Raw genomic sequence first — 21,898 nt, forward strand, 5'->3', positions numbered from 1 at the left:
AGAGGTGTGAGAGTATTAGAGTGATAAACATTATTTTTTTGTTACATCCATTTGAGAGGAATAGAGAGAATGTGTGAATTTTTTTTATATATGGAGACAAATTCTAATAAGGTTAAATATTTTCGATTTAGAAAACTTTCAGAGAAGTCTTCTAGAGCATAAATTTACTATTCGTCTAGAAGACTTCCGCATAATTATTTTAGTGCATTATTTTTTTGAAGACTTAAGTCACCTAAATCCTAAACTCAAAATAACTAACTAAGTAGAAACAAACTTTTTATAAAACCATGTGTTAGTGGTCCAGTGGTTAAACTCAACCTGGGAAGTCATGGGTTCGAGTGCCGCTGGGAGGTGATTATCTTGAGGGACCTTCGTGCCCAATACGAAGAAGCCTGGTAACGTGTGGCCATTGGTGGGATTTACGTGGGGTGATCACCAGCCCTCCTGGATGCCTCGGCAGGCTCCCCGGCTAAGCTCCGATAGACAGTCATTGGCGCTAGTCGGATCCTCTCGAGGCTCCGGATACCAGGGTCATAAAAAAAAAATATTTTATAAAACATAAACTCAACTTTAAAAGTGTTTAATATACACAAAACTAAACACATATAGGTCAAATTTTAATTTTCCAAAAAATTAAGCTTCCAAAATCTAACCCAAAAAATACAAACAATGCTACAACATATGTTACCAAACCCTAAACCAAAGAATATTATGACTCACTACATTCACTCATCTATGTTGAAAAAAAATCAATTTTACAAGATCTTAATTTATATCATTTACAAATGTTTATAATTACACGATTTCAATTCCATAAAAGAAATAATATGTGCTTGATAAATATATGTATTTTTTTTATTTTCTGTAATTAGTTCGAATGAACTGAATAATTTTAGTGGAAAATTTTGGGTGAAAATTGGGATTAGATTTAGAAAATTTTAGTTGATATTTATAGTGCAATCTTTTGAAAAATTCATAGTTAACTACCAATGTAATGTATTTTCACAATGTGAGATCATTAACTTCTAATGTAGGGGTTTACAAATATAAAAAAAATCAGGTTTTTAACCCAAAACACGAAAATCAAGTTAGAAAAAGAGAGGTTGAAGTTAGTGATTAGCAAAACTAGGGATCGTTATCAGCGCCAAGGCGCGGGGTTTTTGCATTTTAATCTATTTTTGTTTCTTGCTTACTAATCTAGCATTCAGTTTTTCAATGCATTTTATCTTCACCATCTCCTCTTGTCTTGTTTACATTTGTTTTCACGTTCTGTCGTTTGTTTTGTCTTAGTTTTGGCTTGTGTAGTAACTTAACCCTGCTCATTCTTTTTTCATTCTTTATTGATTGATATTTTTATCTCGCTTAGCTCTGTGTTGCAACTAATTTGCTCGAATCATTTTTCATCATCTGCTTCGTATTCTTTTCATATTCATTAACTATTGTCTTCAATCTCTTTAAATCCTAAAAATCCTACATGTTCTTTTATTTATTAAATCACATATTAAATATTGTTGAAATTGTTTATTTATTCTAATAAATCCTTACGATTATAACTAAGATGATATGGATAAAAGACTGATTATAATTTAGTTGAAATTAAAGTCTAAAATAGAAGTTATTAAACTTGCAATCCTTCTTTTTTTCATCCAAGATAGCTTTAGTCAAATCAATTATATTGATTTAGAAAACCCATAAGCTATTTCAATCCCAAACAACCAAAAAACAGGTGCATTTGTTATTGACGCTGCGGCGGGTTTCCTTTACTATAAACATAATTGCTTGTCACAACTGTTAATAAACCCAAATGTGTTTACAAAAGCTACCCATATAAGAGTTTCATACTCATTTCTTTTTCTCTAGTCATCTCCTATGTTAGTAGCTATCATAATACAATCATCAAACAAAGGACATATCTCTTGGTTCCATATAGAATATGCAAAAGGACTGTTTTCTGCAGACTTCATGATCACTGAGTATTATAAATATCAAACTCTGTCTATGATCTATTTATATTTTGAGTAAATGCCTCGAAATGTAACTTCCAAATAATGATTTCCAGGTCAACACATTTCATGTTAACCTCCACAATGGGATCAGCGGATCTGCAGATACCGCTACATGTCGAGTCGAACGCAGCTACACATATGTTCCCTGCTTGTGCCTTTCATTCACAATCTGCAATTCTCCTAAGAACCAGAATCAATGTTAAATGAGGTAAAAGTTTTAGAGTCACAACAGACTTTGTATAGCCAAGCCCAATAAACCAAGCACCCAACGTAACATCCCCACTTGCCTATTTGTGCAGAAAATGACTTGATCATTATATAGTAGCACCGAGAAGTTAGATGGAGAATGAGGTATGAATGTAAAGTAGACAAAACAGTTAAAATCTTACTGATTATGAGAATTATAAGAAATCAATTCTCTTGAAATGGCGTATAACTGTCCAATAGCGTGACAGAAGTACTTGTTCCTTTCTCACCAAACTTCCAATCCTACATGTATATATAAATCTATTAGAGTTATTGCCAGCGCTCTGTTGCGATATTTGTTAGATAAAATAATCCATCCAACATAATAGGAAAAAGAAACCAACGAAATTGTAAAGCTAACCATCAGCTGAGATGCTTTTGCTGTCCTGACACATTGCAAGCTTAGTGATTTCACTGTCAAAAGCAACAAACTAAGCAGTCATATACATCCGAGACATTTATTTACAAACGGTTCCTAGCACAGAAAAAACATATTATTATGTTACGGATGATAAGTTTGATGCATAAATACAGTTTAGAATTTTTTTCAACTGAACATTTGTGCCTACTGAATTACCTTACAACACCCACTGCATTGTGATTTTGGCATGTTAAAGCTGAGAATCAACATTGGAGCTTGCGTTAGCATTTGGAACATGAAATATAGCACCATCAATTTCAAGTGTTAATTCCATTGACAATAGCTGTGCAAAAGAACGCTGCTAGTAAGGTAATCGTGATTAGTAATTCTTTACATCTTAGTGTCGTACAACTTTAAAATGATAGACACTTACAATCGACGGCTCTCAAAGATGGACCGCAAACCATCTAATGATATGCTTACCTCGTCGTATAAGTAATCCATGTCATTTCCCTCCCACGGGTAACGTTGCTGGTGCAGATCAATTCCCTCCACCTCTTCCTCATCATTAGGATGCTCTGCAATATACCCTCTGTAAGATTCAAATTTATGTCGCTAGAATTATCAGAGAAAGAAATATAAAGTACCCTCCAAATCTTCAGGAGCATCGACATTTTCTTTATTCAATGATCTTCATTCAACCTAACAACCATCAAAATAAAAAGAATGTGAGGCACATAATCTTCAAAATCCAAGTTTAATGAATTGAAAAAAAAACTCAGGAAGACAGAAAATGTCAAACACTCACTGGCTTCTTCTTCTTTTACTTCTTGGCTCCCGTGAATGAACTGTCAAAGCCATCATTATTTGCAGGAAAAAAATTAAACAAAGCAACTGATGAAAAGAAACAAATATGTTTCACAGCACATAAACTCTTCTTGAACAATCAGGCAACGGATAGTATGTCTCCCGTGTGACTCAGCTGAGTCCTCGATGGCATCCTGAACGACAAATTTCTTCTTCTTCTTCTTGGTTAGATCAAAGGGTGCAAGCTAAGGATGACCAAAGAAAATTAAAACCACACAATCATGATTTATCAGGCAAAATAAAAGAACCGATGATGAATTTGTTAAAGTTGGGGAGATGTAGAGACTAAAGAAGAAAAACTGATTCATGAAACTCAAAGAGCCAATCTGTGTTTCTTAGATGAGTCATGAACCGATGATTAAAAATTGAAAGCCCTAAACTTCCATTGAAGAGAACGCTTACAGACCAAAGAGGTTAATTGGGCTTTTTTTTTAACGAATCCCATTTCAAAACGTGAGTTATAAAGTATTTATAAAATCATTAGATAAAATAAATAAGTGTGGGTCCCACAGAGAAAACCGAAGAAGCAAAGGTTTCCGACCTTCATAAATATATATTTGTTTCAGCCATCAATGTACAAAGAATTCTTTAGCTCAGTGGTATAAATGTTGTTGTTTAGATCTCAATAACCCGGGTTTGAGTCACAGACTTGACACTTTTTTCACACTTTTTAAAAGTGGGATCCACATATCGCTGACGTGTCGCATCAGGAGTGATGCAACTGCCCTATTATAATGTAGATTAAAGTAATTAAAAGTAGTAACAAGATTGTTAGGTCTGTGGCTTTAATAGACCCGAGTTTAACCCTTTTTCAGTTCAAAAAAACAAAAGACTGGTAGTATAACAATAGGTCTACTGATATGCTATACATGGTTCCAACTTCCAAGTATACTGTCTAGTGTCTAGAATGACACAAAATTCATCATCAAGTTGAACTGTTCGATTCAGAAAGAAAATAGCCCAACTGGAACGTGGAAAGAGTAAGTCTTTTGGCCCAATAGGATCGTAATTATTGCTAAACAGTGTACGACGTCGTTCCTTTAACAAAAGATATATAAATATCACACAAAAGAGAAGAAAAGAAATCATCAAAGGATGGAGGAAGAAAACAAGACGACGAATACGGAGATGAACGAGAATCTGATCACATCCTTCGTCGAGATCACGTCTTCGACAAGAGAAAAAGCGTCTTTCTTCCTCGAAAGTCACCGGTGGGATCTTGACGCCGCCGTATCCTCCTTCCTCGACAGCGACGCCGCCGATTTACCAGCTGTTCGAAACCCTAATTTACCTCCTCCTTCGATTCCCGCTGCTGAAACCTCTCCAGAGAATCAGGAAGCTGAGAATCCTTCGGGCAGCAGGAATACTATGAGCCGTGGGAACATCCGCACGTTCGCCGATCTAAACAGTTCTCCGGCTGGTGGTGGCGGTAGTGACTCTGATGAAGGCCAAGAGTACTATACTGGCGGACACAAGAGGTAATCACGTTAATATGCACAAGCTGAAGAATTGTGCTTAAGGTTGTGTATAATTGGATGTTAGCTAAAAGAGTTTTTTTTTGTTTTTTTAGTGGGATGATGGTTCAAGATCCTAACAAGTCAAAAGACGTTGACGCGCTTTTCGAGCAAGCTAGTCTATCTGCTGTAGACAGACCTGTTGAGCCGTCGTCGAGGTCAGCTTCTACAAGCTTCACTGGAGCTTCTCGGATGTTGTCTGGCGAACCTGTTCCCTCTGCTCCTCCTCCGCAGCAGCAGCAACAGCAACAGCAAGACCAGCCTCAGGTGGTTATGCACACCATCACTTTCTGGAGGAACGGTTTCACTGTTGATGATGGTCCTTTGAGAAGGTTTGATGACCCCCAAAACGCAACCTTTATGGAGGTATTATCCAAACCTTCTACCATGTGCTTATACTCTAGGAATCTTGATTATATATGTTGTCTTTGTAGAGCATTGTGAAATCAGAGTGCCCTCGTGAACTTGAACCAGTAGATAGGAAGATACGTGTTCATGTTGGTCTCGTCAGGCGTGAAGACAATTACACAGTAATTTCCATTCCCTTGTCTCTCTGTAATACGTACTCTTTGTGTTCTTAGTCTGTATCTCTTCACACACAGGAACCACCAAAGCCCAAAAACCCATTCCAAGGTGTAGGAAGAACCTTAGGAGCCAGCGGATCAGGCTCTGCGGCAGAAGCACAAGCTCCGCCCGCACAAATGAACACAGCACCAGGACCATCAAGAGGGCTTGTTGTAGACCAAGCAGTACCTAAAACTTCGGTCCAGCTCAGATTGGCTGATGGTACACGCCTTGTATCCAGGTTCAACAACCACCACACAGTTAGAGACGTGCGTGGGTTCATCGACGCTTCAAGACCCGGTGGCTCGAGAGAGTATCAGTTACTGACCATGGGGTTCCCTCCTAAACAATTGACAGACTTGGACCTAACCATTGAGCAGGCTGGTATAGCTAACTCCGTCGTCATCCAGAAACTCTAGCTTTATTCTGATTTAAAATTACATTTGCTTTTTCTTTCAACTATTTGGTCAACGCTGGGATTTGGAATTTTGGATCATTTGAGAGAATCATCAAATATTTCTTTTGTTTTAGGTTCATCTTCGCATCAGTTTTTTTTTTTTTGTGCAAAATCAAAGTTGAGGCGTGTGTTTCGTTTTTTTCTTCCAAACATCAACATAATATTTATCCAAATACTTGAATACACATCATTTTCACCTCGTCGGCACTAAACAGGATTATCCAAAAGCAGTCGAGGTTTGCATGCGCTAATATATTGTCCTTTTAACCACAGAATCACTCTCTTCCCAAATCGGTCAGAATTAAGCATCTCTTGCATCCCTTAAATCAACCACAAAGTACAAAACATTAAAATCCCAAACCGTTGGAAAAAGTTTAGAGGTTTTATGATTTGTTAAATAATGTTGTTTTACTTTAATCTTCATTTTAAATGATACCAGATGTTTTGTCCGCGTAACCATCTTACAAATATATATTTATACATGTAATATTATATCCAAAATAATCAAAATAACGTATTATTCATGCGCTTGAAAATTTTGATAATAAATTATTTTTGTTACATAATCAATTTTTCATAAAATAGAAAAATATTTACTGCAAAAAAAACATAGAAATTTAAATTTTTATTATATTTTTTAACTCGATAAATATGTATAGAGATTTCTTTTTAAATTTTTATTTTTTTTTATTTTATGAATGTCTTTTTTAGATATAACATAATAGATACTATTTATAAGATAATGATACAATACATAATGTTAGCAAAACACTGAATATTTTCTTTTCAGTTATTCAGAAGGGTGAGTCCAAAGATAATTTTGAACGTGGTTTAGCATCATCTTTTTAGAATATTAGTTTAAAAAAATAAAATTGTATACAAATAAATATATTATAACCTAGCAATGTTTTTGAAAGAGTGAGTCCAAAGATTTTTTTGAACGTGGTTTAGCTATTATAGATTTATGTTGTTAATAAGAAAATGTTAATTACTCCCTCCCTATCAGTTTAACTATAAACTGGTGTTTAACGATTTTGATTTTGTTTCGAAATAAATGATGTTTTCATAGTTCTAGATGAAATTTAATGTCATTTGAAATTTTTGATCAATTATAAAATGTTGCATTTTTTTATTGGTTGAATTAGTTTTATTTAATGTTATTTTATGTAACCAAAACCAATTACATAAAAAAATTTGTATTTTTTTAATATTTGTGCAAAAACCTTAAACACCTCTTAAAATGATATAGATAGAGTATATTATAAAATGATATTATCTAATCTATTAAAATTAAAGTACAAAATTGAATTGACAACTTTTTCCTAATAATTACTGGTTTATGCCACTAACTTTTAATACTATTATTTAATTCAATTAAAGACTTCACTTAAAATAACGTGTTTCAGTACCAAATACAGTATACATTAGTTTTTTTTGGTCCGCAAAATTAAATATGATTTACACAAAAGTCAATAGACTATTATTATACACCAATTGTATCAAGCGTGTGGTTATCAAGCGTGTGGTTATGAAACAACTTTTCTCATCTAAGTATTTTTTTAATGTATACCACTAAATCAGTTACACGTTTTGGTTGTTGTTTTTGTTGCATTTGTGTTTTTTTTTTCCATTTTTCTTCAAAATATGTGCGAAATATTCTTGGTATCAAGCTGGACGGAAAACGGTCATTTCATACTCAACATATTGCGATATGTTCAATTTATACCCGACTTATATAGTCGTGCTAAAACATACCTGAACTTTCAAAAAATTTAAATAACATACCTAATGTTTATTTTTTTGGTCAAACCATACTTTATTCGCCACATCACCTTCCACGTAATCTAAATTTGTTGACATAGATGTTACGTCAGCTAATTTAGCTGACGAGGATGCCACATGTATATTTTTTTTTTGAAAAAAACAAAATAGTTGTTTTATAAAAATATTTTTTTAGAAAATGTGAAATTTTATAAATTTTTATTATTTAGTATAATTAACAAAAATGAATTAAATAATTAAATTTTAATCTTATATAAAATATATCCGTAAATATTTCGATCATATCATAATACTGAGCTATATATGTGCTGTAGTGAATCAAATTTGATACTAGTTTTGCAGTGTATTACTTTTGATTAATCATGAGTATTTATTTACATTTAAAAAAATTAGATTTAACATATCATAATTTTTTTAAATAAATAAAATCATGACTAATCGAGAATAACATGACTGCAATATTAACATTGAATTTGAATCATTACAATACATATATAACTCTTACAAGAAAAATATTATGATATGATGAAACATTTTAAATATATCTCTTATTTAAGATTAAAGTTTAATTATTTAGTTAATTTTTGTTAATTTCAGTAAATAATAAAAATTTATAAAATTTTACATTTTCTAAAAGATAATTTTATAAAATGACTATTTTTTTCAAAAAAAAATGTATATGTGGCATCCTCGTCAGCAAAATTACCTGACATAACATCCATGTCATGTCAGCAAAATTAAATGACGTGACAACTGATGTGACGACTGAGGTATGGTTTGGCCAAAAAAATAACATTAGGTATGTTATTTGAAAATTTTGAAAGTTTATGTATGTTTTAGCACGACCATATAAGTCGGTATGAATTGAATATATCGCAATATGTTGGGTATGAAATGACCGTTTTCTCCAAGATTGACCTTCAAAAGAATTTTCCTGCTCATACGAAAACACGAAAACAAAGCCAAGAGAAAGACGCGTAAATATAAGATTATACATCAAAGAGGTTTGTATAAAATGAAAAATATATTTAAAATACTACATTTGGTTAGTTAGTCTCAAAAAGATATTTTCGCTAAGCAGAATCACAATTAATAACTTCGTATATTCCTAAAATCAATAACATTCAAAAAAAAAACATTTTCTATTTAATTAAAAAATATTTCGTATATTTATATAATATTAATTAAAAAATAATAATTTCCTATTTTAAAGCAATCATCATAACTAAAACGATAATGTGGAATCCCCCTTAATCCAGTGGTTTGATTAAGTGTTCATTAATACTTCTACACCAGGAGGTCTGCGGTTCAAACCCAAGAAAACGCAAATTATGCAGATTATGGAGAAAAAAGTTACAAGAGGTCTTCAGCATGGTGCATGGCGTATCATCGAACAAATATGTAGTTGACGTTGTAAAAAAAACAAATATGTAGTATAGTAAATGTTTTTATCTACATAATTTTATCTATTTTATTAAAAATGAAGTACAAAACAATATTTGCTTATTTTAAGTGTTTTATTTTACAGACTTTTATTCAATTTTTAATAAATTTTAACCACTTCATTTATTTTATTTTCAAAAAAAGTCAGCATCATTTACTACAAAAGTACAAAACATAACTTATGAGTGTTTTATTATATCTTTTACGTGCTTTTTCTCACTCAAAAATTTATTAATTATATTTAGTATAATATTTTGACACCATTTATTTGCATATTAACCATAATAATTTGACATGTTTGAATTTTATTGTTATATTTGTGACAAGAATTCAAAATGGTAACAAAGATTTTTTTTTGTTTACAGAATCAGTCGGCATTTACATTCGGTTACCCGTTCAGGTATGAGTTATTTCTTTCGGGTATCAGGTTTTTTAGATTTTGAAATTAAGCTTCACTCGAGCATTATAAAATTTTAGATGGATTTCGTCGGGTCTTCCCAAAATATTAACACCTGCACTGGCGTGCGGATCAATCTCTAGTGATTCATTAAGAGGTATCAGCTGCTTTAACTTTTACAAAAAAAAATTTGAGAATTATATTTACAAAATCTTGAGAGTTTATTCTTACTAAATTTTTATTTGTTTTTGTTGTGAATTATTTTAACATAATTTTGGTTGGGGTAAATGACATGTTTACCACTTTCATGCTACTACTTTTCATTTTTGCCACCACTAAAAGGACATTTTCAAAAATACATTTTTCATTAAGTAGCAAAAGACTCTTATGCTCTTGTTCTTTATATATATAATAAATAAATATTTAAATAAATAAAAATCCAAAAAAATAAAAAATAATTTTTAAAATTTTTTCGAATTATACTATTTCGAAATTTAAACCATAAACCCTAAAATTCAACTCTAAACCCTAAACCATCAATCTTAAACCCTATTTTTTTTTAAATACGAACCCTAAACCCTGAAACATGAACTATAAACCTTAAACCCCGAAACATCAACTCTAAACCCTAAACCTTCGACTCTAAACCCTAAAACATCAACTCTAAACCCTAAACCCTAAACTTCAACTCAAAACCCTAAACCATCAACACTAAACCCTAAACTATCGACACTAAACCCTAAATCCTAAAAGTAAACTCTAAACCCTAAACCCTAAAAAATTAACCCTAAACACTAAAACATCAACTCTAAACCCTAAACCTTCAACTCTAAACCCTAAACCCTAAATCCTAAACCCTAAAACTAGAGTTGATGTTTTAGGGTTTAGATTTGAAAGTTCAGGATTTTAGGGTTTAGGGTTTACGTTTAGGGTTTAGAGTTGATGTTTTATGGTTTAGATTCGAAGGTTTAGGATTTTAGGGTTTAGGGTTCGAATTTCAGAAAAAAAGGGTTTAGGGTTTACGTTTAGGGTTTAGAGTTGATGTTTTAGAGTTTAGATTTGAAGGTTTAGGGTTTAGGTTTAGAGTTGATGTTTCGGGGTTTAGGGTTTAGAGTTGATGTTTCATGGTTTAGGGTTTAGAGTTGATGATTTAGGGTTTAGAGTTGATGTTTTAGGTTTAGATTAGTTAATCATATGTTTTTTGTCAAAGCTAATCAAAAGGTTATAAACGTCTTTTACTCTTCATTAAAGATGAGGGTAAAAGTGGTTAGTGTAAACACGAAAAGTGGTATTTTGAAAATGATATTTTTGGCAATTTCTCTTTTGGTTGTTTAAGTAAATTGTGATATAATTAATGAAATATTTACAACTGTCACTTATTAATTTTTATAAGATTTTAATTTTAGTAATATATTACGATTTATGAATTTTGTAAAAAATTATCCATTATGTGATTTTGTTTTATAATTATTCTTAAGAAACCACATTAGTGTATCACATCTCCATTTACAATTTTACTAATTATATCACTCTCAAATTGCATCACTTCTGAGCATGAAACGTTGTCAAGTGCTAGTGTTCAGAAAAACCGCTAGACGATACTAAAATGCTTTGTAGAGAATTAGCATCCGATAAATTGATTTCTAGAACATTGTCAAATGCTATTCAGAGCCTAAGCGATTGGGATTGCTATGAGCGCATGATCGATTATGCGACTTGGTTATTTGGGCTTTAAGATTCTAACAGGCCCATAAAAAGAACTCTAGTGAGGTCCAAAAACAGAAAACTTGATGACGTGTATATGACGTCTCTCTCAGGTAGCTTTTCTTGAAGAACAAGAGAGAATAAAGTTTTGCTTCTCTCCTCAAAAAAGGCTTATTTTTCCTGATCTCTGTGTTTCCACCAAACCTACTTTCAGATTTCGAATCGTCAAAGATGGACTTCGAGCTTAGATCTGCGAGGGAGAAGCTCGAGAGAGAGCAAAGAGAGAGGAAAGAAAGGGCGAAACTGAAGCTCGAGCGAGAGAAGAAAGCCAAGGATGCTGCGATTAAGCAACGCGAAGCCATCGAAGCTTCTCAGAGAGCCAGAAGGCTTGACGCCATCGAAGCCCAGACTAAGGTACTCTATCTCCTCTTCCCTTTAGTTATAGAAATTAAAAATTCGAAAATTAGGAATTTGTGTGTTCGGTAATAATCCCTAACTCAATCCTGTCTGAAAAATCTATGAAACTGGCATTATAATCAAATTCACAAATGGTTATTGTTCCTTTGTAGATTTGAGATTGACCCATCTTGCTTTGAACTTCGTTAAGATATAAAGTTACAATCTTTAGTTGACTGCAAACTTTCTGTAGGCTGATGAACATATGCAAGAGAGCTTAATCGCTGGAGGAGGTGTAGTCTTCGAAATAGTCTTCCAAGCTGTTCCTTTCCAAGGCATTGGCGACAAGATCAAACTGCCACCGTCCTGCTTCACGGAGTTGTCTGATCAAGGAGCTTTCGACAAAGGTCCTTTGTACTTTGAGCTCTCTGTAGACTACCGAGATAACAAAAAGACAACGCACTCTGGCGTTCTCGAGTTCACCGCCGAAGATGGTACCGTTGGTCTTCCACCACACGTTTGGAGCAACTTGTTCTCAGCACAGGATCCGATGGATGTTCCTTTGGTGCAGATCCGTTACATCCGGCTACCTAAAGGGACTTACGCCAAGCTTCAACCTGACAACCTTGGCTTCTCAGACTTGCCTAACCACAAAGCCATACTCGAGACTATTCTTCGGCAACACGCTACGCTTTCTATGGACGATGTTCTCTCGGTAAGTTATGGGCAAGTCTCTTACAAGCTTCAGGTTCTGGAGCTAAAACCGGCCTCGAGCGTTTCGGTTCTGGAGACTGATATTGAGGTTGATATCGTTAGTCCAGAGATAGTCTCGGATCAACCGAGTCAGCATGTGTTGAGGCCGCTTCAGTTTGGGAAACCTGAGTCTGGAACAGTTGAGGAAGGGCGTTATGATTACTATAAGTTTACTATTGATGACTCTACTGTAGAGAAAGTAATGGCAGGAAGCGTCAAAGTTATTGTAAAGATAGATGTGGAGAAAGATGGAGCGGATACTGATCTCTATGTATCAAAGCACCCGGTTCTATTCCCTTCTCTTAATCAGCACGAGTGGTCTTCACACGACGTCGGTTCAAAGACGTTGATCTTGGAATCTAAGGAGAGAGCTTTGAGCTCAGGGACTTACAGTATTGGTGTCTACGGCTTCAAGGGAACAGTCAAGTACCAGGTTTCAGTACTAGTCCAAGAAACCAGCAGCGGAGCTAAAACTGGGGAACGGGCTGTATCATCTTCATCAGATGTTGATACGGTAGAGTGTAGGAACTGTAAGCATTCGATTCCAAGCAGGAGTATCGCGTTGCACGAGGTGTATTGTAGCAGACACAACGTTGTTTGTAATCATCCTGGGTGCGGAATCGTTCTCAGAGTTGAGGAGGCGAAAAACCATTTGCACTGTGAAAAATGTGGGCAAGCTTTGCAGCCGACAGAGATGGAGAAACATTTGAAAGTCTTCCATGAGCCACTCAGTTGTGGCTGTGGGGTAGTGCTTGAGAAAGAACAGATGGTGCGTATCTGAAACTCTCATTGTTATCTGATTACCTTGTTTTGTGTTTGTTTGTTTTTTAACATGAGATTGTGATTTTGTTGCAGGTTCAACATCAAGCAAGAGACTGTCCTCTTCGTTTAATCGCTTGCAGATTCTGTGGAGATATGGTGGAAGCGGGTAACGCTGCAGCTGATGTTAGAGACAGGATGAGAGGGATGTCTGAACATGAAAGTACGTGTGGTTCAAGAACTGCACCTTGTGACTGTTGTGGACGATCTGTGATGCTCAAGGATATGGACATTCACCAGATTGCTGTTCATGGCAAGAGTAGCTAACTTCGGTTTCTTTGCTTGAATTGTTGAAATTGATTGTTGTTTGAACAGAGAAGAAGATCCATTTTCAAGGAGTTTGTATTATTTATGACATTTATGATTCCTTGAATGTCAAATTTCGTAACAAAAGTGTTCAACTTTGATTTACCAAAAATGTCCAAATTTATATACAACATAAACAAGTGATAATATGTCACACAATGATGTTTGGTATGTAAGTGCCTAACCTGCATTGAATCTGAAACAAAATAATATAGAAATGCGAAAGCAATTTCAATATATTTAAAATTTTATATTTTATATTTATAAAACTTGGAACTAAAAATGATAAGATTTATAAAAAATGACTGCAATCATTTTTAACAAAGTACATCAAACAAACCTATTTTTAATTATGTTGTAAAAAGAAATAACGAATTCAAACTTTTAGGTATGAGCATTCGGGGTCTCAATCGGGTTTCGGTTTAGTCCAATCGGATTTCAGTTTTTCGGGTTTATCAAAATCAGCCTCATTCGGGTTATATGAAAATTCGGTTTGGGACCGGTTCGGGTTCTATCGGGTTCGGGTCGGGGTTAGTAAATCTTCAAAGAACCGGTACAACCCAATGTACTTTCGGGTTCGGGTCCCAATCGGTTCTTAGGTTTAAATGTACCTGATTTATATCTACTTCGTAACAAAAAAAAAAGTAAAATCGGTTCTTCGGTTTTAAAATACTTGATTTGTACCTATTTTGTAACCAAAACATAAATAAAATCGGTTCAAAAAAAAGAAAGGAACATCAAATGTGATCATTCAAAATCAAATGAAAGGTAAACATAGTTATTGATCGAAAGAAAACAAATAAATGAAAGCATAAAACGAAAACCAAGTTCTCATGAAATAAAAAACAGTATTCAATGAAAACAAAACCAAAATCTAAAAACTTCAACCTTCAACCGCCACCTTCAACCATCAATCTTCATATAATAGATAATTATTTTAACCACGTGTTAGTGGTCCAGTGGTTAAACTCAACTTGGGAAGTCATGGATTCGAGTGCCGATGGGAGGTTATTATCTTGAGGAACATTCGGGCCCAATACAGAGAAGTCTGCTAACGTGTGGCCACTGGTGAGATTTACATGGGGTGATCACCAGCCCTCTTGGATGCCTCGGCGGGCTCCCCGCCTAAGCTCCAGTGGACGGTCATTGGCGCTAGTCGGATCCTCTCGAGGCTCCGGATACCAGGATCATCAAAAAAAAAAAGATAATTATTTTAGATGTTCAGTATATTTTGAATACATATTAGGAATTGAGATCATGTTTGGTACAAGTTATTTTTCGGAATTTTGAATGTTTCGGATTCTATCGGATATCCATTTAGGTTCGGGTTCAGTTCGGATAATACCCATAACTCGAAATACCATAAAACAAGATCCATTCGGTATTTATACCGGGTTCGGATCGGTTCAGATTCATTTTTATCGGATCGGATTCGGTTCGGGTTTTCGGGTTCGGTTTATTTGCACAGCCCTACAAATTTTCATGGATAATATTTTCTAATTAATCACTTTTGGTATTTCACAGATAATTAATCCAATTTAACTTATTTAAATTTCTTATTAATAATAATTTTATAAATAGTATAGAGTTTGAAAGTTTTATTCAAATGAGCTGAAGAATTTAGAAAATGTCTTATTTAGAAAAAAAAATTATAATAACCAACGGACTTGGACCGGTGGTGCTTGAGGGATAATCCCAATATAGTGAACCCACAGTTCGATTCCTGTTGGTCACTCAAACTGCCATAAATGATAAGAATACGTGGTTGCTGTGAACCTCATGAGATTAGTCGATTAACCTCGATCGCTGGATCTTTATGGTTATAAAAAAAATAATAGAAAAGATCTTATTAATAAGAAGTTTTATCTGATTTTTAGCAACGAAATTTCACTATCGAGATTTTTTATCAACTTAGTACGAAAATCATTATGTTTTTGTATTAGAAGATAAGAAGCTAAACGTTAAAACAAAATCATATTTACTTTTATTAACTATTTCATATTCTTAGAGGAGATTTATATTTTATAATAAAATTAAATTTTTTAAATGTGAAGTTTGAATTTGTAAAATTTACCTCAATTTAAAGTACTAATTACTTATATAATCACAATGTTAAAAAGAAAAAAAAAATCAATTTTATGTAAATAAATTGCTGAACTTTTTATGACAAGTTATATGATAGTAATATATTAATGTATATAAATATGTTATAAATATATGACACATATATATTTATACGATAATCATATATAGAAAGCCCATATCAACGAGTCTTCTGTCTTGCAAATAAGACATCTTGTCTTGCCCATGTTTTTGAAATAATATTTTACTAGATTAAGATCCGCGTCTTGCGCGGGATAAACATTATATATAAAAATTATTTTATGTATTATATGTTCTTACATATTATGAAATAATAAATATATATTGAATAATTAAAATTCAGTAACTATTACATATATAATTAAATTAGTGCGAATGTATAAATCAAATTTATTAATCCAAACAATTTTTTAAAAAATTTGATAGGATATATAATTAAATTTAAATAATATTAACATACATATTATATTTTTAATATTAATGTCTATTAACTGATGCTTTCTACTCATATGTTTTTTTGATCATGTGTATCTTTAATAGCAAAAACTTTAAATTAGTGATAACAAAATTTTCATTGTGGGATTAATAATTTTAGTAATTTATAATTTAAAAAAAATTATCAATGTTAGTTCAAAACTTTTATCAAAAATAATTATTCAAAGTAAATTTTGAAATTAAAATATTTATTTATTCAATATGGTTTATAGTTTAATTTAGAATGATATATATACATTTATATTTTAAATTTTAATGATTAATTAAGTTAGACTTTTATTTATATGATTTTGTAATCATTTTTATTTTGTCATAACAAAAATTTTAAACCATGGATCGCAAAATTTGAATGTGAGACTTTTAACAGTTTTAGTAATTTATAGTCATTTTTTAAAATTCAAAATATAACATATGCAGAAAAATCTAAATTTTTTATAATATGGTTATTGTGATTTTTTTAAATTATTTTAATAGTTTAAAATTAAACAAATTTGATAGAAGATACATTATTTTTTTTATCAGATCTTTATTATTCAAAATCATTAATTGTCATATATACTTTAGCCACATTAGGCAATTCCGTAATCTTTATTTAAGGAAATAATAAATGACATTAATAATGAATTTATGGTTAGTTTAATAAAAAACTTATTATATAATTAGATGGACCAACATATTTCTCTAATAATTCTAAGAATCATCCTAGTGATGACACGTGACTACAAAAAGAAGTTGTAATGTTTCACAAATAATATATAGGGGATTTCCATGTTTTCTACCCCTTTTCTGAACGGGAAAACAAAGAAAACTATACATATAAACGGTATATTTAGCCGCAAGAACAAAAATGATGAATAAGAAGAAGGGCTTAGTTGCCCAATAACCAAATTCATAATAGAAATTAGGTGGATGACACTGATGTTAACATAACAAAGAAACTATCATTTATGCTATAATTTATCCGGTTATACGTTTTTTAATTACAAGTGACCGGTGAAAGAGAAGAAAGAGATAACGTCAGATATTTTAAGGTGTAGACACCTTAATAGCTAACGGTTCAGAATGGGTGTGGACACCTTAATAGCTAACGGTTCAGAATGAGAGATATGGAAGACATTCACGTAACTTGTGTTTATTATCACATACAATTTTAAATTAGATTAGTGATGTGGTTCCATGAAATAAATAAATGAATTAATGGTGTAGAAACTGAAATGAATTTAGTGTATAATGAAAAATAAAAGGATGGTTCCATTTCATATAAGAAATAATATATGACTCTAACCCAACACACAACTCTTAAATGTTAAACTCATACATAACTTTTGAATACTAAACCCTAAACTGTTATTACAAAACCCTAACCTCAATCCCCACCTTCCAAATACTAAATCCTAAATGCTAATCACTAAACCCTAAATCTTAATCACTAAACCCTAAACCCAAGTATAGACCTTAAACCCAGATAGAATGGAACAAAAAATATAATATGGTTTACTAAACCCAAACCTCTACTTACCAAATCTAAACCCTATGCATGAACCTATAAACCCAAATACAATCTATAAATTATTTTTCAATATTGGACACTTGAACGCACATTTACTTAGTTAGCATATTACATATCTTCTATTCCATATAGTCTAAGTAATATAGTACACGAATGTTTAAAATAATCAAAAATTTTCAACGGTGTATCCATAGTATGAAATGCAAATAGTAAATCCTCTTCACCCGCAAAAATACAACAATACAAGACACACCACTAATTATTAAAGCTAAATCCTAATTAAGAAAACATAAACTCAAATAGTATATATATATATATATATATATATGGTTTACTATATCCAAACATCTACTTAGTAAATCTAAACCCTAGGCAGAAACCTATAAACCCAAATACAATCTATAAATTTTTTTCTAATATTGGACACTTGAAGGCACATTTTGAATATTAAACCCTAAACTGCTATCGCTAAACCCAAACCTTAACCACACACCTTCCAAATACTAAATTTTAAACTCTAATCACTAAACCCTAAACCCAAGTATAGCCCCTAGATCCAAATAGAATGGAATAAAATAAATAGTATAGTACATATTGGTGAACAAAATATAACACTCTTTATTAATCGTCAAATAAAACGATACATGTTCACTAAACCCAAATCCCAACCCCGCCCTTCTAAATACTAAACCCTAAATCCTAATCACTAAACCCTAAACCCTAAACCCAAGTATAAACACTAAACCCAAATACAAACCATAAACCCTAAACTCGAAATCCAAATCTCAAAATCTAATACTAGCCTCAAACTCACCCCTATTAGTCTAAATACTAAACTCTAATCACTAATTACTAAACCGTAAACTCAAATATAAACTCTAAATCCAAATATCAAAATCTAAAATAATACATAATATTATATAATATTAATTTATACTATATAAATATTATTTATAGTTGAGAAATGTAGTATAATACACTAATATAAGAGTTTATTTGTCATCTATCAAAATTGGTTTTAATCATTACCCTTAAACCAATATAGTATGAATTTCATATTACAATCAATTACACAAAATGACAAAGAAGAAAACTATCAAATTTGTAAATATGAAGATGATTACATTTTTAAGGGATTGTTTAGATATATATTTCAAATAGTATAGTAACTTTACATAAATAACTACACTAAAGAATATATACTATACTATTACTTTCCCGAATATAGTATAGACGATAAGTTCATCTTATTCAATTCTTCTTTTGTCAAACATGCTGATACACCTTCAGTTCGTTCACCGTCATTATTCTTCACTACCATATAGAGATCATCTTCATCTCTTCTCCTTTTTTTCGACACGAAAATATTTTTACCGGTCCGCCGTCGTTATTCTTCACCATTGGATCACTAAAACAAAAAAGAAACGAAAACAAAGTATGAAAACAAAAGCATGACGTGAGAATCAATGATTTAAGAGAAAGAGGAAAAGAAATGAAAGAGTTGTTATGTTTGCTCACGTATACACATTCATCATTATTCTTCTCATGAGAAGAAATTCAGTCAAGAAGATGTGTGCATAATAAAAGACCACGTTCATCTTTATTTTCATGAAAGCTATCTAATTATTTTGAGAGATGAGAAAGAATACAACGTGGCCACATATTTTACTTGTTACATTAATTAATTATTTATTTAATTTGTTTTGGTAGTAGGTTTCACCGGTTGAATATGATGGCAATATGACAATAATGTATATTATGTACAGGTATATAGATAAATGAGGGTTTTTAGATAGTTGGTGAATTATAATTTGTTTGAAGGTTATAAAGTTCAATTTCTCTGAGAATAAAGGAAAAATATTTTTAAAAAAGAGATGAAAGAAAAAAATCCTAAACATAATTTGAGCGAAGAAAGTATATCACAGTGGGTCAGGAATCAGGAGTCATGACAATGATGGAGTCTCATGGGTTTTATTAAAATTAAAACAAAACCAACTTGTGAAGTTTCTTGATAATATCTAGAGTTTTCATTCTCAGTCCATTTTTTCTGTGGTCGAAAATAGGGCAGTGAGGAAGAGCTTTTGTACTTTGCAATTTAACGAAAAGAGGTTTAAAACAAAAATCTAAATAAAATATTATAAAAGTTGCCTTCAATTTGCAGATTAGCTTTTGACCACGCATTCCTCCATGATGTATATATCTTTACTGTTGTCCATTGACAGTAAGTAGCTTTAACCCAAAAGAAGAACCTAATTTCTTGGTTTATTCAAGGTGTAAACGCATGTCTAACGGGGAAACATATTAAAGGTTAGTAGTGGTAGATTTAATGATAGCTGTAACAAAATTCACTTTTATCAACGTGTATTATAGCAAATTTGAGTATGGGTGATAATATAGCATTATCGTTAATATTTACTCCACCAAAATATCGAGAACATCTCTAATGTATTACTCTATTTCTTATTCCAAAATAGTATTAATCTAAAATATAATTGGATTTTAGTCCAACATATTACTCTATTTTTTACTCAAAAAAAATTTTCGAATGATTTTTTTTTTAATTTAGTTAATAATTGTTAGTAATACCTTAACTTATAAAAATTTAATAATTAACCCCAACTATTTTATGTTTTCAAATCTTCCATAAAAATATCTTTTATTTAATTAAATATTTATTATTAAAAATACAATAAATCATAGAATATATAAGATATTGTATTTTTTTTATAGTAATGAGCATATAATATTTTCCTACAAATGATTAATTAATATATTTCGTAATGAACAATAAGATTTTTTATCTTTGATTTTCCTAAATCGAACAAGAAAATTATGAAATCGGACATTTTCATCTTCTGTAATTTCAATATCTACGGATATACCTTCTCTTTCAACTTCGGTTGGTACAGTTTTCATCATATGCAATTTTTCTAATTCAAAAGCAAAATTGTGCATTATAAACATAAAGAAGAAAACAAAGTTTTGGTTTGTTATTTGAATTTCTTACAGGATTCAAAGGTTATGCATATATCAAGCTCAACAAATACAAATATTATCAAATCAAAATGTTACCCACAAGATAAACAAATTCATTTATTATGTTTGAACAATATTTCATCGATCTTGGTAGTTTCACCGAAATAAATTTACCGGATTAATAAATTACTTATTTTATATCACATCTTTTTATTTTATTTATTTTTTAGTTTTGATTTTTATTAGTTTATGCATCTTTCATGTGAAATTATTAAATAATCTTTGTGGAATATAATGTTTTGGAATATTATATTTATTTCCATGTTATTGTATCATTTTAAATATTATTTAAATATAAAATAAAAACATTCAAGATTAAAAAGACCATTTCATAAAATAAAAAAAAATTAACTCCAAAATAGAGTAATTCGTGACTTTAACTATTATTTTATTTTGGAGTTAGATATAAAGTGGGGTTGAAGAAGATTTTATTCTAAAATGAAGTTTGGAGTTAAAAGTGGAGTATAGTTAGAAATGCTCTAAATACTATGATTTTATTATTCTTAAAAAGGAATAGTAATATATATGTTTTTGATTAATAACATTCTCCTTTGCATTAAGAATGAAAACAAAAAGAAAGAAACATTACATGACACAAATTTGCCGTTTAATAAGAGCATTTAGCTGTACCATTCTAAAGTTTATCTCAGAGAATATGAACCTAGAGTATACGTACAAAAGGCATAAATAATCGATATTTTTGCGTATTTTGGCAAAATCCACCGTCACTGTATGATACTGGAATGCAGAATGGATCCAAAAAGTTTTCAATTATTCACCGAAATAAGTATTAAAAATTGGAAAATATCAATATAGTGGTTGTGCAATTTTGTAAACATGTGTTCACATTCGCTAAATACCATCTCTTTCTTCATGGCGGCTCCATATCTTTATTATCCACGTAATATATTCTGTTTAAACCAAGAAAGCCAATAAAAATCTGAACCACTAGTTAAAGCAATTCATTGGAAGCTTTTCACTAATAAGAGTAAAATTATTATGTTTAAACCAAGAAAGCCAATAAATATGTTTCAAAAATACGAGTAAAATTATTATGTTATCAAATAAGTATTACAAATATTAGAAACTATATTCAATTAGTATTTCAAATCAAATACCAGCTGAATTGATTCTCAGTA

General features: G+C 31.5%; 2 protein-coding genes across 2 annotated transcripts; both read left to right on the top strand.

Moving 5' to 3' along the window:
- The first annotated feature begins 4,555 nt into the window (after positions 1 to 4,555).
- LOC106372490 (plant UBX domain-containing protein 5) lies at positions 4,556 to 6,088 on the top strand. The gene is made up of 4 exons (XM_013812711.2): positions 4,556 to 4,958; positions 5,051 to 5,360; positions 5,429 to 5,524; positions 5,597 to 6,088. Exons 1-4 carry the CDS (start codon positions 4,576 to 4,578, stop codon positions 5,975 to 5,977), a joined length of 1,170 nt encoding a protein of 389 aa, XP_013668165.2. The 5' UTR covers positions 4,556 to 4,575; the 3' UTR covers positions 5,978 to 6,088.
- Positions 6,089 to 11,471: 5,383 nt separating this feature from the next.
- On the top strand, positions 11,472 to 13,702 carry LOC106372491. The gene is made up of 3 exons (XM_013812712.3): positions 11,472 to 11,755; positions 11,991 to 13,259; positions 13,346 to 13,702. The coding sequence occupies exons 1-3, from the start codon at positions 11,573 to 11,575 to the stop codon at positions 13,574 to 13,576; spliced, it is 1,683 nt and encodes a 560-aa protein (XP_013668166.2). The 5' UTR covers positions 11,472 to 11,572; the 3' UTR covers positions 13,577 to 13,702.
- The last annotated feature ends 8,196 nt before the right edge of the window (positions 13,703 to 21,898 follow it).

Source organism: Brassica napus, chromosome C8, assembly GCF_020379485.1.
Source record: "Brassica napus cultivar Da-Ae chromosome C8, Da-Ae, whole genome shotgun sequence".
Lineage (NCBI taxonomy): Eukaryota > Viridiplantae > Streptophyta > Magnoliopsida > Brassicales > Brassicaceae > Brassica > Brassica napus.